We start from the raw sequence: 17,846 nt of genomic DNA, 5'->3' as shown, positions 1-17,846 counted from the left end.
TCAATATGAGCAAGGCTAGATGGTCTCACACTGCCCAACATGGATATAAATCTCTGGGAAGAACCGTCTACCAGTAGCCATCCTGTCCCATGTTTTTCAAGCTACATGTAGCGCAGGATTCAGCTTCCTACTGTTAAAACATTATAGGATCTGTTAGGATCTTTTTAAGCCAAAAACACTTTCATTACAAAATCTGAACTACAAGAAAAAGAACTGTCTAGGAATTGAAAAGTTGCTTTTGTCATAATTGTGACTAATCACCTTATTTGAGTGGCCTATTCTCTGATCATGTGTTTAATAAATCTAATTTCACTGAACAAGGTTTTCTGGTTCATTAAATGATGCCTAATATAATGTGTTACCTATGAAATACATCACCTAAAGCGGCTCTTGATCTCTTGAGAAGGTATTTATGATAGATCCTGGAGATTTCATTCATTCATGAGCAGGCAGCACTATCTTTCTCCCTGAATCTACTCCCACAGTGTTCCTTTTCCACTCATAAAGGCTTTCCCTGTGATCTAATATAAAAGGTGAGATGCTATCCAGATGTGGGATGTTCCTGTATTCTCCCCCTTTGCTCTCGTCTGTCCTCTGCATTACCCTCCGGCTGTAATCCCTCTCTTACACTCGCTCTGTGTCTCATAGCCGTGCAGCCGATCTGAAGATATGTGCTGGAGTTAATCTCTGCAGCATTGTGCTTCACTGCAGTTTAGCCATGGTAGACTGGCTCACGTAGCTCCCCGGAGGAAGAGAGGGAGCGATGGGGGGAGTGCTGCTTTTATACACCTCCTATAAACGCCCCCCTTTTCCCCACTTCTTCCACAACATATGGCTTTAATTTGTCTGCGGGTGTTTTTCTGCACCACTCAGTTCGGAGGATGTTTGCTGCTTACTGGCGTTAGTTTTAGTTTCTTTGTTAAGTATGTTGTGGTTACTCTGAGTGTACAATCACCTCAAGCATCGACAGCTGAAGTGAGCCACCACAAAGCAGTGATAAATAGCCTCCACTGCAGCCTGAGGTTAGCTAATTAAAACATCCAGGGACACTGGCCACCGTCTCCTCATTCCTGTCCTCCTCCTTTTCTCCTTCACAACAAAAGCACCGCCACAGGATCCATTCACACACAGACCGTCCAGGCAGAGAGGTCACAATTCAATGTGGATTTATTGTAAGACGTGATTGAGTCGTTACGTGGTCGCCATGAACAAGAAACAGAGCTCACCTTTAAGATTTCCGCCAGTATGCTGAGGATTATGCTGAATTTTTGCAGAAGTTCACCGTTGAAGTTCATTTTTCCCCTAATTCCCCTTTTAAATGGTGCCACATTTGTGAGGAGCATGCATTTATGGGATGAGCAGCAGAGCTGAGTATGTGGGTTGCACCCATGAAAAATTTGCCAAATCCTCTCTGCCGATGCCAACGTGTGGGAGAACCACACACGGCCCCCACAACCACCTCTCATGCTGGTCACCAGGCTGGTCACACACTGCTGTGTGATGGCGTCCTATTCTTCAACCAGCATTTGTTGCAAGTCAGCCAATGTGTAGCCAAGCTGATCCCACAAGTGTTCAGTGGGGTTGAGGTCAGGACTGTTGGCAGGCCATTCCATTCTCTCCACTCCCAAATTTTGGAGGTAGTCTCTGATAAACCTCGTTCGGTTGGGGTGAACATTGTCATATTGAAGGATAGAGGTCAGTCCCAGACTGTGGAGATATGAGATTGCCACTGGTTGCCACTACTTGCTGAATTAACGTTCTAAAATTCCAGTGGTTATTGTTTTATAATGCAGCATTTAGAACCAGTGTCTTTAGACATAATGGCACCATAATCTTCTTACCTGTTTTTAGGTTATGGCAGTTGCTAACACAAGTGTCCTTGAAAGTGTTCTGTACCCAACAGTGGTGGGTTTGGTCTACAGATGTCACTCCTTAGTCGTCCTTGGTGACTTCAAGGCTTAGATGCCTTTTGTGCTGCCGGTGAATCTGTGTCTGCATAATTCAGACTTGGACTCACTCATGGGGCAATGGATTTACTAAGCAGGGCAGTGTGGTGGTCCCGGTATCTGAGCATGTGGATGAAAGTCAAAGCCTTTGGTTCTCCCAGTCTTACTTGCGAGGCCTGGACGTTGATGGCCAGAGGCAACAGCTGGCCTCCTTTATTTCAACTTCTCTTAAGCCGGTTACACACCACTGTGCGGTAACTACTCTGAAAACCGGCTCCCTGCCGGAGGAGTCCCCCAAAATGCCAAGCGTTTTTTAAAGTGGCTGCTGCTGCTGGGGAATGAGGAAGCAATGACGGAGAGGTGCTTCGGTGATTGTCACAGCAGAGCCCGCCCACAAGTCCATCCCAAACCCCCCCTCCCAAAAAACACATAGAGTACCTCACAATCTCGGTATATAAACCATTAACATGTATAATGTACTATAAAACGGAGGGAAAAATACAGTTCCGTCATCATAATAATTCCCCCTAGAAAATACGTTTCAATGGTTGGTTCCACAATATTTCTTTTGGTTGTCTATTAGTATGACGGTAGAGCCGTGTTGTAGAGCTCAGGATACCAACATTATGAGCTCCTCCATTGTTTGCTTAGACCCATGAAGCCTGCTATTTCTGGACTCTCTCCCTCCTTCGATGTGATTGGCTGCTGCCAGGCACCGCTTCTGGGTCCTACCGCCATGGTTAAAACCACCTCCTGTCCGCTGCCCGTCCCTCATTAAAATGACTGGAGGCGATGAGGTGCCGCACAGCGGTGTGAAAAGGGCTTTAGGTGCATTTTTAGGCATCGTTTGGAGATATGGGCCTGGACGATGGCAATCGAGAGGCCAGAGCAGTACGGAACCAAGGCAGAGTGTAACACTGGCATATGCTCCCATACCTGACTTGACCCGAAAATCTGTTGGCCTAACCAGCCAGATTCCATGTCTATAATCAGGAAGATCAGTGTTACAAAGGTTCAAACTAAAATGCTTGTCCCTGATCCAGACGGGTCATTTGAGAGGAAAGAGGCAGTAGCTAAAGATGTGGTTTAGTTGAAGCAGCTCTAAGACTGCAAACTACAGCTATAGTAGCAGTTTTAGGCTAACCTCTGAGGTCAGTCATACACATGGGTCTGTATGTGACTGAGTGACTGAGTGACTTTACTTTCAGAGACATGCATACAGAGTTGCACTATAGGCGTGGTTAAATTGTACTGAAAGATGACGGTAATGACTGCCTCCACTGCAGTGATTACTTGGATAAAGTTTCAGCACTGAGTCCGTTTGACTAGAACTGGACCACGTTTCTGTATGACATAAAGAATAAAAACTACCCTAAAAGCTTTTCATGTTGAGAAAGGTGTTTTCACTCTTCAGCTAAATTTCCCTGGCATGAGTATGTGATAGTAAAAGGGGAAAAGGTTTGTTTTGTGAGTGCTTGTATACAATGGCTGCTAGTGAAGTGATTAGCTTAGAATGTAGCCACAGCGGCAGTTTTGACAGAACTGGACATCTCTTTAATAAAACAAGGGCAGAGAGCAACACTGAAAGCTTTCCGTGACAGAAAAGATGTTTCCCTTTGGCTCTGTTTCGACATGGGTTTATGTTTGTTATGGTGGGTTTTTCGTTGTATCCAGTGGCAGCTGCCGCAGTAGCCGTTAGCTCAAATAGAGCTGTAGGAAAGCAGAAGTTTAATCAAAAGTGGACTACATTTCTTTTTAAACAAGCGCAAAGCCAAAGGCTAAACACCACCATTAACAATCTAAGGCAGCAGTGGCCTGCACAAGAGTAGCGCGTGCGCACCACGTCATTTGTTGCTCTGATAGCTCGTCATGTATGTGATGGACAGAACTTTCCTCCAATCACCTTCTGAATTTTTTCTGAAAAGTCCTGCCCATCCCAAACGCTTTCTATGGGAGCTTTACCAGATGATTGTGAAATATATTCCGTCAATCTGGCGTGTCAGATTTGCTATTTCCTGCAGACGGGGCTTTATGTTTTAAACTGAGAATTATAGGCCTGATTAACTCACATGAATGAAATGATTACTCATATCTTCAGACTGTTTGTAGAACTTTTACAGAGATTATTTTAGTTATGTGGAAATTCTAAAAATGATCTTATTTACATTTAAAATGGTTGCTCTCTAAGCGAGGAGATCAGCATGAGGCTTCTGAGTGAAGAGCACCATTACAGAGACAAATCAGCAGGTGTTGATGTAATTAAAACCTGAGGAATGTGCCTTGCTCCCGTGGGTGTACCATCCTCCCTCCCTCCCTCCCCTCCTCTGCTCTGCCGCTACCCACCTGTCAGTCACACACAGTCCTCCGGGAATCCCTCTCAGCTGGTGAAATCCTGAAGCTCTAACAAAATGTCCCGAACGTCCCGTTGAGGAAATTAACGTCAGATTCTGTCTGCTGCTGTCCGTCTGTCGGAGCTCTCCTCTCATCCATGGCCAGAGTCTGAGAAAACAGAGCAGAAAGATGTCAACAGAGAATTACACTCACACATAAGAGCTAATTACTAAAAGGAAAGAAAAGCAGCGTGCATAGAGACGCTTTAAGAATTAGCCGAATGAATCCCTCTGGATGCAGGGAAAGCTGCACAGTGTACCGTTTAAAAGAGCACACAGCTGTCTGATGGGAGCCGAAGCTTCAGAAACTGATTAGCACGTTAGCTCAGGTGAGCTCAGTGCAACTTTGCTGAGATTCACTGTGTCATAGTGTCAAAGTCTAATGATTTTGTGTCTTTAAAGGACAAAATCAGAGTTAGTTTGCTTAAATTATAACATGTTTTGTGTCTAGATTAAGGTTTGCTGCACATCAGCTAGTTAAGAACATTAAACATTCAGCATTAAAAGCAGTCCTTTTAGGGCCATACAGACTACAACGTATGCATCTCTGCACTTAGCCTTCACAGAGTGGAGCCCCTTAAATAGACATCATGGATCTTATTTGACAGTGTAAATGGTATCGTCCAAAGTGCATGGTGCACAGCTGTTTTTGGATCATCTGTTTATATCTTCCTGTCTTGATGGTGCACAATCTGGGTGCAGAGCCGAAGAAGTTGGATCAGGTGGCTTGATTATACATTGGTGTTTTTGGGGAGTAACCTTGCAAAGCTGATGGGTCTGGCAGTTATTCAAATCTTCAAACTCAAACACCCTCGTGGGTTTACTTTTGATGTCACCTTGTAAACTTGCACTCATGAAGAGATAAGCTCGGCTGTAGCTATCACAGTAGTTTCATCAAAACTGAAAATCATGTCTGTACTAAAGAAAGGACAAAAAATGCACTGAAAGTGTGGGGGAAAAAAATTGGTCCTCTCCTGATACAGGAGGACTTCAATTCACCGACTGGCGCCACTTATAGTGACTGTCAGCGATGATGGCTGAGCTTGCATTATGTAGTTTGCTCCCCAAGGCTGTGCTTCCTGCTGCATCATCTGTTTTGTTGCCCCAATTGGACAGTAATGAAAATGACAGGCAGAGTGTTTGGGCCCTTTGTCAATAAGGTGTTGCACTTATGGATGTGAAATATATCCCATGTAAAGGTTATCATCTAAGTGCCATCTTGTAATCCTGTTTGAAGATTTGGGGTTTACATCCTGGCTGATGTTTTAGCAGATTTTAGCTTCTCTTATCTAATAGACTGAACTCCAGCTGGCTCTTTAAATGTCTCTCCTTTCATTGTGCTGAACACTTTTAGCACACTGTATTAAATATGTTGCTCGATGATTTAGTTTTTCTTTCACAGAAGCATTCCCACAAAATCAGAAACAGCCAAAAAGATGCTGTAAAAGCTTCTGCAAAAAGTGCAGCTTTCCTGTTATTAGAATCCCTAAATGCACCAAGGGATCAGACAAGATGTATATACAGACAGTGCCTATAAAAATTATTTACCCTCTTGGATGTTTTACTCTTTCATTGATTTTGTAAATCAATTATGGTCAATAAAAATAGGCTTTTTAGCCTATAACAATGACAAAAAAGCCTCCTTAATGTCAAAATGAAAACAGATTTGTACAAATTAATGTCATTTTAAAAATAAATAAGTGATGCACCTTTGGCTGCAATCACAGCACTGAGTCTGTGTCGATAGCCCTCACTTAGGCTCACACATCTGGATGCTGCAATTTTACTCTATTCTTCTTTGCAAAACTACAGTTTACACAGGGATCGGGCATGAACAGTCCTTTTCAAGTCCAGCCACAAATTCTCTACTGGATTGAGGTCTGGGTTATGACTCCAGAACATTCAACTTGTTGTCTTTAAACCATTTCTGCGTAGTTTGCTTTGGGTCATTGTCTTAGTGGAAAATAAATCTCAAAAGCCGTAGTTCGCACAGACTGAACAAGATTGTCCTCCAGGATCTCCCTATTTTTGCTGTTTTAATTTTACCCTCTACCTTTACAAGCCTTCCAGGGCTGACTGCTGAGAAGCATCCCCGCAGTATGATGCTGCCATCAGCATGCTTTGCAGTGGGGATGGTGTGTTTGGGGTAAAGTTCAATTTTTGGTGTCTTGTCTGATGGCCAGAAAGCCCCAATTTGGTCTCATCAGACCAAAAAACTCTCTTCCACTTGATGACCGAGTCTCCCACATGCCCTCTGGCAAACTTTAGTCCAGATTTAATGACTTTTCTTCAACAGAGGCTTTCTCTTTTCCACTTTCCCATAAAGCTTTGACTGGGGAAGAACCTGGTCAACAGTTGTTGGAATTTTTTTGCATCCATTACCTGACTTGTCATTTTCAATTACCTTATTAATGAGATAATTTGAATGTTCTTTTGTCTTCATGGTTTAATGGTAGCCAGGAATACCGATTAACCAGTGACTGGGCCTTCCAGTTGGTGATCCCTATTTTACTAATTGTGAGACTGCTTGCACTAATCTGCTGGACCTCTGTTGAGTTAGGTCAGTCACTTTAAAGGGGGTGAGTATTTATATGGAGGGAGCAGCTTTGTTTATTTTACTACACAGCCTTTGTGAACTCCAGGGTTGTCCTTCAATTAGAGCTTTTGAGCATAGATGCAGTTCTCATATTGATCTCATTGGTGGTGGACATGAGATATGAAGTTGTTACTGTGTGCTGTCTCAGGCATAAACATTTAAGTGCATCCATTGTCCCTCTGCCTCAAGGACTTTAACTGACCCTCTAATTTAAATAAAAGCCGCAATCTTAACGCAAGACAAGGTTTAAAGGTCTGACCCGAGCGTGAACCCTGCAGGAAATCAAAAATCCAATCTCAGGAAGATTCATGCTGCATCTCAGATGCCCCATCGCCCCTGCTCCCCTCCCCCTTTATTACAGATACAAACCCACTCTGCAAGGGGAGCCATAAAACAAATGAGGCGCTCTTACCCAGATAGCATCACGCATTCACATGCAGTGTTTGTGTAGCTACACAGATCAGAAGATGTGCCCGGTCTGTGCAGAATGCAGCACTTCTGATGTTCACTTTGATATTTGGGAGGCAGCAGTGGGGCTGTTTGCTCTGCTGCATATAGGAGAGTCTCCTCTGCAGCCACTGTGCATAGATAGATCCAGTGGCTGTCACCTGTAATGAATCACTGGCTCTCAGCATCATGTCTGCGCTGCTTGATAAGACCCTCTACTCTCAGCGTATCTGTCCCATCAACGCAAACACAGGGTGAGAAAAAAAAAGAAAGAGGAAGAAAAAAAGACTTCCTTTCCTCTGTCTGCGTCTTTCTGCTGCCTCGTCAAACAAACACATCTCCCCTCTCCATTCACATTAGCATTTTTATTAGCACATAGAGAGTAAAGTGAATTATTTACCGGCCTGACAACCCCCCACCCCTCTCTGTAAACCCGTCTTTTATGCTGCATGGTGCAGGGACAGGGAGAGAAATGACCCCTGACTTCCTGCAGAAGAGAAGCAGTGAAAAGAGACGACTGATTGGACTTTAAAGAAGAGCTGAAAGGTCAAAAACAGCCTCAACCATCACCCTGCTGTCACACTACATGGTTTTTATATGTATAAAAATGGGCTTAGCTTTATTTCTGGCTGTTTCTTACATTATTTGCAGGATTGCTGCTAATACTCACCATCTTTGGGTGAGATCATCAGATATCAATACTGATATTGCTTCCTGTGTTTTGATTTATCAGATAGTTTAATGGTTGGTCAGTCTACTTAACTTTGTAATGCACTGGGACTCCTACAGGTGGCAGCACAACCTGCATCTTTATTCCATCAACCATATATCTTATCTGGTACCAGGCTAAGCAGGTCAGCCCAGACATCTCTCTCCCCAGTGACATTTTCCAGTTCCTCCTTATTCCAAGGCATTCCCAGGCCAGATGGATCTACCCTGGGATCTCCTCCGAGTTGGACAGGCCTGGAAGACCTTCATAGGCAGGCGACCAGGAGGCATCCTAACCTCCTCAATTGACTTCTTTCGATGTAGAAGAGAGGTTCTACTTCGAGGTCCCTCTGAATTTCTGAGCTCCTTGACCTATCTCTAAAGCCCAAAGCACATCAGTGCCATCCAACGCCAGTTGAATACCCTGCTATTTTTATAAACAAGCCAGCACTGGTGGTGGTGAGACACGTGTGGATGTACCACTCCCCTGTACTTACACTGCTGCTCTATTTCTGACGTGGCTGGCCATGGCTGGTGGAGTGTTTTCCTGAGAGATCAACTGTTGTGTCCATCTCGGCTGCTGTAGTAGCAGCTCTGCTTGATAGCACAGCTATGAAATTTAGTGCCATATTTTGTTCGAGGTGTTGAATAAGTGGGATGCTGGTAAATACCACTGCTTCTAACATTTTGTTACTTGCTCAGTGAGGTGGTGGAGGTGAGCCCCAAGCAGGCTGTCAGCCTTAGTGTCAAACACGTGGCCATGCAGTGGCTAGTGGGGAGTTTGACTGCTTACGCACTACTGTTGGTGTGTAGTAGGGACAGCAACAAGATTGTCCGGCCCTGGTGCATTTTGGGTGTAAGGCTGAGTCCAGACATCCTCCTGAGGAATCTCATTTCGACAACTTTAACCTTCAATGACCTGGTAAATCGAAAGCTTTGTCCTCTTTCAGCGTCAGAGTCCACAGTCCAATGCTGCACCAACCTGCCTGTCAATCTCACAGTCCATTCTACCCGAGATACTTGGACTCCTTCTCTTTCTGCAGATACTCCCCCCGGCCTTGAGGATTCAATCCTAGCCTCTGATCCCTTCGCACTCAGCTACAAACCGCCCAGTGCCTGCTGGAGGTCCCCAGCTGAAGAGACCAACAGAGCCAAATCATACGCAAAACGTAGAGATGAAATTGTAACATCCCCAACCTCCCTAAAGATCCTGTCAGCCCTGGTGGACGATCACACACCTAAAGCATGCCCAAATTTGTGCCTATGGTATGACTGTGACTCTCATTTTGGTTGTACAGGGACCTGATAGCACCCCATATTCCCAAAACACCCCCAACATGACCCCGGAGGATAAGCCAAGTCCATAAAGCATTTGTAGACTAGTAGCAATCTCCCATGCTTCCTCAAGAAGCTCTGCAAGGGTAGAGAGATCCGCTGTCCCACAGCCAGAATTTTGCAAGTCTGTTCAATAGGTTAAACAGTGCAAATATGCTTATGAACAAAAACAATAAGTCCAGGATGTACCCTGTCTCTTGCCCAATTTAGCTCCAGCCCCCATGACTCTGGACAGGATAAAGTGCATGGATAATGGGCGGCTATGTCTTGATATCGCAGCTTATTTTAAATGTGATGAGATCTCTTGACTTGAAATGACAATGCAGTATCCGATTACTGTATGATTGATAGAATCCACTATGAAGCCTGGTGTAAAGCACATATTGGTGATTCACAGTCATCAGTCTAGCAGCACCTGTTGTAACTTAATCCTTTATCCACTTTAATGTGGCTCCTCTGAGTTTGTTACCAGACCTTGACTCTGCCGAGCGCAGACACTCCGACCATCATAATTAGACTTAGGAAATGGAAAACTGCAGCTCCAGTGGGGTTGATGTACAGTGTTGAGTTAATCGATTCCAGCTCTGCTATTTTTATGGACGTACACTTTATGTGACCTCTCAGTGCTCTGTCGATAGCCGGCGAACGGCACAACCAATTTCTGTCTGAGCTCTATATTACTCCAGCGATGTACCTGGAAGGTTTAATGTGAATGCTGTGTTTGTGTCTGAGTGTGATGATAGCTGCAGTGTCACCAGGTGGAGAAGTTCATGTTTGATATGGGACAATGACTGCCATTTCTGTGTAATGCTCATCTGTGTTTATGTGCCGTACTATCAAGGGAAATAGTTCGTCTCTGGCTGTTAATAATCTGCTTTTAATCCAGTGTATCCCACCCCAGCCTGGACATGTCAGAATTTAAGCTTGAAATGTCAGTATAAGATACCCACAAATCCTTTCATGAAGTGGAAAAGAGCATTTTCTACAGCAACAGAAGCACTGGATGGGCTAATGCTTGCAAATGGCAATGTTATGGTTTAAAATGTGACCGTGTTAACTGGTGACTTTCCCCCAAATGTGATGATTGAAACAAAAACAGTGCTCTTAACTGCCTCTGTGTAGTCAGATGTGCATATTGTGACATTTAAACAAAAAATGAGTACTGTCATGGTAGTTACATATCTGCAGGTGGTCTACATCATTGGTCCCCAACCTGGGAGGGCACCAGAGATTTCAGGGGGGCATGAGGCTGTCTGCTTTAGATTTACTCATACTAAAATCATGATAAAACACTTATGAATAGTTCATGCAAGGTCTCTTTATAAGAAAACCTTTGTGTGAGGCTATTTTTTAAATTTGATGTTAATTTTCAACATCTATGTATCACCTTTTGTTTGTGTGGGTCCTCAGCTCCTCAATGATACAAGGGGGCTCATAGGAAAAAAGTTTAGGAACCACTGGTCTACATGACCAGAGAAATATCACCAGACACTAGGGTTGTCACAATGCCAGATTTTTCTACTTCAGTTCGAGAGTAGTAAATATCAAATGATATTCATACCTGCTACAATGACAAAAATAAAGAAGTCATAGGCGCCACAGATTGGGAAGTCTTACTCATGAATGCCAGCGTATTTGCCTCCATCTCTCTGTTTGTTTCTAAGAAAGATTCGGCTTTTCCAACTTTCTAACATGCCAAAAGGACTTTGGATAAACCAATGTTTGCCATGGTGTGAATTTTGAGTTAATCACATGTGCTCTCTTTTTTTTACTTACAGTAACTTTTAGTCAAAATATGACTGCATTTTTTAAAATGCCCGGTACTTTTTGGTCTTTTAAATCAATGGCATAACAGATTATATCAAATTAAAGGGGACATATTTTACCCTTTTAAGACAAGTTTATATTGGTCTCAGATGTCCCCAAAGCATGCCTGTGAAGTCTGTTGCTGAAAAAACCCTCCAGTTTGGAATTTGTTTTGTCTAAAAATCCTCTGTTTCAGCCTTGCTCAGAACGAGCTGTTTCTGTGTCTGTAGCTTTAAATGTTAATGAGCTGTCTGACTCCGCCCCTCTCAGGAAATGGATGCGGCTTAATGGGCGTGGCTCTCCTGATCCTCCTTTCAGCTGGCAGATCAGGAAATTTCTTCTAATTGGGGAGGGCAAACCGTACCTGGGGGGCGGGCCTAAAATCTGAACTGCTTTTTTAGCACACATTTTCTTAAAGTTAGAGAAAGGGGGTTTCTGGTACTTGAAGGGATTGTGAACAGGCCAGGGGCACATATTTTTGTTAGAAAAGCCTGAGAAGGGGATTTTTGCATATTATGTCCGCTTGCACTTCCAAAGTCATATGACATCTCAAAGCTCTGCAGGTTACACTTCATACTATGACTATGTTAAGGCCTTACTTTAAAGGAATTATTATCCATTCTGGGCATTTTAATACAAAGTGGTAATTCTTAATGCTAGCTGTGGATGCATAACCTGACAGACTGTTTTCTATGTCCGTTGCATCAACATATTTATGTGGGAAAGCTCCCATAGAAAGTGTTTGGGAAGGGAAGGGCTTTAAAAAAAATCTCAGAAGTGGATTGGACAAACATTCTGTCTGTAACAATCTTTATGGGCCAACCAGAATGATGTGGATAAAACTCATGCTGAGGCCGGTTGAGGGAAGAGCAATCTCATCTCCTCCAAGAGCAGCTTTCTTTGTTGCTTTTTACTCTTGTTTTAATGAAGAAATTGGCACAAATCTGATAAGACGGCACTTTTTCTACGGTTAGATTTGAGCTAACTGCTACAGCTACTGTATACACCTGCTTACAGTACAACTAAACCCACTCATAACATTGGTAAACTCACACCAAGGTAGTTTGGGAGAAGAGTGAAAACATCTTTTCTGTCCAGAAGAGTTTTCAGTGTGGCTCTGTGCTCTTGTTTTAATGAATAAATGGGGCCCAGTTCTGACAAAGCTGCTGCCATACTATAAAAATCTAAGCTTCCCCATTGTAGGCCACTCCTTGTTTTATTTTGTCAAAGAGATCATTGGATAAAAGTCAACATTTCAGAAGAAAACCACAATAAAATGGCATGTTCTCAACTTTTTACCCCATATTTGTTCTTATTAGTCTTTGACTGGTAGAGCTGTTAATGGAAAATCAGATTTGCTGCAGAGATCTGTGTGTTTTTCCAACATTTGTTTGAGTTTTATGCCGCATTATGAGTGTTTAGGGGAAGCCATGCACAGCTGAGAGTCAGAGAAGGAAACTGTTTCCTCTTTCCAAAGTGTAATTTGATTTTCCTCCACTCAGCAGTTTCTCCAACAAACATTTTACTCCAGATGGTTGGGATCATTTACATCTTTTCCTCCTCTTTGTTTCCAGGCAGCATCGTGTATCTGGGGATGATGGTCGGAGCCTTTTTCTGGGGCGGCTTGTCGGACAAAGTGGGCCGTAGACAGTGCCTGCTCATTTCCATGTCTGTCAACGGCTTCTTCGCCTTCCTCTCCTCCTTCGTCCAAGGCTACAGCATGTTCCTCTTCTGCCGCATGGTGTCTGGCTTTGGGTGAGTCCGCTCTTATCTGCTTTTGAATATTTTTCCACTTAACCCCCTCCTCCTCTGAAGCCCCTCTGAGGCTCCTCTCCCTCTCCCACTGGCTCCTCTCCTCCTGCAAAGTCAAAGTACATGACAGGAGGTTATTCTGACTGCCTGGCACCGGCCCATCTTCATCCCCTGAGAAGAGGGAGTAAAGGGAAAGAAGGAAAATCAAAGCGTTTGCAGAAACGAGTCGAGTACTGTAAATGAACATCTGTGCGTTTTAGCGCCAGTGCGGTCTGCTTGGCTGCTCACATCCTTCATGTAAGACACACCCTCCAATCTCTGTGGATGTCTCTGCTCAGATATGACTAATTAAGGTCATCCTAGCACTGAGCTTTGGGCTTCTGAACATGCCAATGTAGAGTATGAATATGAGCTGTTGTAGTTCCAAGAGTGGCCACTAGAGACTGGCGGCAAAAACTAAGGAATCCTCATTAGGTCTTATATTAAGATGCCTTTTTTGACAGCAGAAATAAACATGCTGACAGTCTTGTACAAGAACAGGTGTGGTCTCTTTAGATAAAGTCTTTACTCATCAAAACAGTACAGGAGGCTGATGGGTGGGTGTGTTATAGCTGTTCATTTTACCCTCTACAAGCCGTGCAGGACTGGCTGCCTAGAAGTATCCCAACAGCATGATGCTGCCACCACCGTGACTCACATAGAGGATGGGGTGTTTGTGGTGACGTTTAGTCTCTGGTATCCACCAAACATAGTATCTTGCCTGATGGGCAAAAAGCCCCATTTTTGCCTCTCCTCTCCTTTTGGTGAACTCCAGTCCAGATTTAATGAGTTTTCTTCAACAGTGACTTTCTCTTCGCCACTCTCCAATAAAGCTTTGACTGGTGAAGAACCTCGGCAACAGTTGTTGTATGCAGAGTCTCTCCCATCTCAGCTGCTGTATCTCCTTCAGAGTAGTCAAAGGTGTCTTGGTGGACTCTCTCACTAGTCTCCTTCTTGCAGGCTCACTCAGTTGGTGAGGACGGCCTGATCTAGGCAGATTTACATATGTGCCATATTCCTTCCATTTATTGATGATGAATTTAACTGAAATTTTCAGTGCCTTGGGATTTTTTTTATGTCCATCCCCTGACTTTTAATTTTCAATAGCCTTTTCTCAGAGTTGCTTGGAGTGTTCTTTTGTCTTCATGGTGTAATGGTAGCCAGGAATACTGATTAACCAGTGATTGGACCTTTCAGATACAGGTGTGTTCATTGCACCAAGTTTCTAATAGTTTTGGATTTCTCGTTAGTTTTATTTTTAATTTGTTTTCACCTTTTCCTTTGGATCAAGATTTAGTTTTTATTTGTGTTTTTCTGCTGGTTTCTTAGTTTAGTTCAGTTTTGATTTTGAGAAAAAAATACTTTGTTTTAGTTTAATTTTTAGTAGTTTTAGTGTTTGTGTTAGTTTTCTTTTAGCAATATGGGACGCCTGTCCCAAAAGGGCTCTTCACTTTTCATTTTATTTATTCAATTTATCATTTTTTATACAACCCAAGACCTAAAATTGACCACTGTGTAAAGTCTTCTGCAATAAATCAGGCCACTTTACTCTCTCTGAGCCTGGGTGTTCATGTCAGACAGTCTGCTGCTGTCAAGGACTTGAACTAATGAGATTTTGTCTCTAATTTTATTTCATTTTAGTTAGACTTGTTAGCACAGAATTTAGTTTGAGTTAGTTTTCCTTTTTCTTATAAAGCTTAGTTTTTATTTTCTCAGTTAACTAAAAGGATTTTTATCTTTTTGTTTTAGGTATTTAGTTAGTTTTAGTTAACTTTAAGGACCTTGCACTCTACTCAGATGATGAAAAAATCATTTTGATGATTTAATGTCTCTTGCAGGAAGACCACTTTTAACAGCTTTTCACCCTCATCACATGATGTTCATCCATGAAACAAAAACAGTGGTTTATTATTTAGTAAACACACCTTATGGAGCGTAGTTTTAAGGAAACAGAGTCCTCAATTTAAAATAAGAAGTAATCAGTGGAGGTGGGTGAAGCTGGGCAGTGCATCTTTACTCTTTGTCTTCTGTCATTGTTTTGAATGAGAACCCCCTGGTGGCCAGATTGACATCCTATGTGCTCAAGTTTATTAAAAACCTCCACATGGACCAGCCTTTTGCAAGTTCACTCAGTTTAACCATCCTGTTCTGCAGTAAAGTCACCTGATTTGCTCTCATCTGTGTTTAATCACAGCTGTATAAGCAGTAGGATCAGTGTAAAAACAACAGCTCCTTCTTCAGTGTCTCAGCGTTAAATTCTTAATTAGTAGCTTTAGTGTTTACACCATCACTTAATTTGTAATCTGTATGCAGATGTTTATTGATAGTTGCTGTAAAGGAGATTTATGATTATACACAGTCATTTTGGGACTATGGAACATTTTTGTGGAAATCTGCTTGAACATATTTCTCAGGGTTTTTCATCTTTTTTACGATGTTAATCTGGAGGAAATACGATTGATTGTTGATGCAAGTTTGACCACAGTCGGCTTGTTTCAGAAGATTTTCCTCAGCTCATTAAGTCTGCTTCAATGAGATGCCACAGCAGAAAGAAAAAGGAGACTCAAACTGCTAATTTGTCACATCACATGGGCTGTTTTCACTGGGAAAAAGGGAACAAAATGACTTAGAGTGAAGATCTTCAGGATACTTACTGTATTTTACATCCACGTAGGTCAAATCAATAAGATATTTATAAGCAGCAGATATCAAAAGAAAACAGGTTTGAAAATGATGGAAAGCTGAGTGAAACATTCAGATCTATTGGTTTATATAACTGATATTTTTGTTATAAAACAAGAGCAATATGCTCTCTCTCTCTGTCTCACGCTCTGAATGCTTGAATTAAATACATACAGTTCAGGGAATATCGTCTGCAGACCATAATATTGCAATCTGTTCAAACTGCAGACGTTATGAAGCTCAATGAACAAAATCAAGAAGAACAGTGAGAGCACTTTAGAGTGAGACATGTCAGACACTACTGGAAATCTGGACTGAAATATTTGAAATAAAAGTCCAAACCAGTGAAGCTGCACAGAAATGAACCCAAGGGTCTTTGCAACATTTTAAGTCCTTTCACTTTTTGTTTTCATGCACCCACACTAGCATACTTTTTTCATCTAAATCTCATTCAAGCAAAGACTGATAATTAAATTGGTGTTTTTTATTTTACTTGCAGGATTGGTGGAGCGGTACCGATTGTGTTCTCCTACTTTGCAGAAGTTTTAGCTCGGGAGAAGAGAGGAGAGCATCTGAGCTGGCTGTGTATGTTCTGGATGATTGGAGGAATCTACGCCTCAGCCATGGCCTGGGCCATTATACCGCACTACGGTGAGATACACGGCAGACTTATCTCAACACTGACGTGAGCCTGGAGCAGATCTTTAGAGTCAAAGGGATTATTTAAGTCGTCACTGTGACACTGATCTTAAGGGGACTGAAAATGACTAATTAATCACTCCACTTTTCAGAAACAATACTAAAAGCTGCTTTAGATAAGATAACGGCAAAGCAATGGCTCTAAGTGTTTTATAAGTAAAGTAACAGTAGAAAAAGTGAAAGTGAAAGCATTATGTAGGTGGCAACATGTCTGCATAAAGACATCCAGATGCAGCAACAGACCGGTGTATATAAAGGCTCCACATGTTTAAACAGTGTACAAATTTAAACTCAAGTCTGGAAAACCCCTAAAAATCATCACTGATTTACACTAGAATGAGTAAATAGTAGCCTTCCTCCTGCCATGCACAAGCTGACTTGTAAAAGGTATTCAAACACGCTGGAAACCTAAACCTTTTTTTTTTTTTTTTTTTTTTTTTTGATCCACCCGTAGGTAGAATCTCAACCTGTTTAAGCGCAATCAAGATAAAAACATCTATTTGTCAGGACAACCTGGGCTATCAGGAATCACAGTGTGCTGCAAGGATGTTGGATAAATGCACCATTAGTGATATGACCAGAAAGTAAAAGAACATAATGGAAACTGAGTGTCGCTTTATAAAAATCACACCCAGATGAATGACCAAGCCTTTTCACATCTGCATTTATGTCCTACAGGCCTTATCTATCAGGAGGAAAAATAACTTTCCATCACACATCAGAAACTAATACTATCATGTCCTTAAAACCAATTTAAATTTTCCTCATATGCAGTATTTCAGTAAAAAAAAAATGCACCTGAATCCCATTTTGGGACTGTACACATCTACAATTATTATTTGGGCCATAGAGGACAATTTCTTCTTACCTTTTATATAACTCTTGTTGATTTTTGGCTGGCTCTGATTGGTCACTACCACCAAAAAAACAATAAAAGAAGAAATTGGAGCATCGTAATTGGAGCTAACGTCACTAAAGCTAAGCTTCCAAGCAACTCCATAAGCTACATATCTATGCTATTTATTTTGCTAAATAAGTTTTGATTGGTAGCCAATGTAGCTAAAGCTAGGCTCAAAAGCAACTCCATAAGATACATATCTTCATTATTTATGTAGCTAAATTAGCTTAAGCTAAGGACCCAATGTAGCTAAAGCTAAGCTCAAAAGCAATTCTTTAAGAAACACATCTACGATATCTATGTAGCCACATTAGCTTTAGAAAAATAGCAAATGTAGCTAAAGCTAAGCTCAAAAGCAGCTCTATAAGCTATATATCCATATAATTTATGAAGCTAAATTAGCTTTAGACAAATAGCAAATGTCACAAAAGCTAAGTTTGAAAGCAACTCTATAAGAAACACATCTACATTATTTTTTGTAGCCAAATTAGCTTTAGCAAAATAGCAAATGTAGCTTAAGCTAAGCTCAAAAGCAACTCCATGAGCTA

General features: G+C 42.0%; 1 protein-coding gene across 1 annotated transcript in view; it reads left to right on the top strand.

The window, feature by feature from the left end:
• Positions 1-17,846, top strand: part of LOC121524837 (synaptic vesicle glycoprotein 2C-like) — an 85,577-nt gene that overhangs the window by 32,853 nt on the left and 34,878 nt on the right. The window contains exons 3-4 of the mRNA XM_041810352.1: positions 12,803-12,983; positions 16,201-16,352. Of these exons, the coding sequence (XP_041666286.1) occupies positions 12,803-12,983; positions 16,201-16,352 (333 nt within the window). The remainder of the gene's footprint in view (positions 1-12,802; positions 12,984-16,200; positions 16,353-17,846) is intronic.

This window comes from Cheilinus undulatus, linkage group 17 (assembly GCF_018320785.1).
Source record: "Cheilinus undulatus linkage group 17, ASM1832078v1, whole genome shotgun sequence".
Taxonomy (NCBI): domain Eukaryota; kingdom Metazoa; phylum Chordata; class Actinopteri; order Labriformes; family Labridae; genus Cheilinus; species Cheilinus undulatus.
The sequence above is the reverse complement of the archived record's forward strand: the minus strand, read 5'-3'. Positions and strand labels throughout refer to the sequence as shown.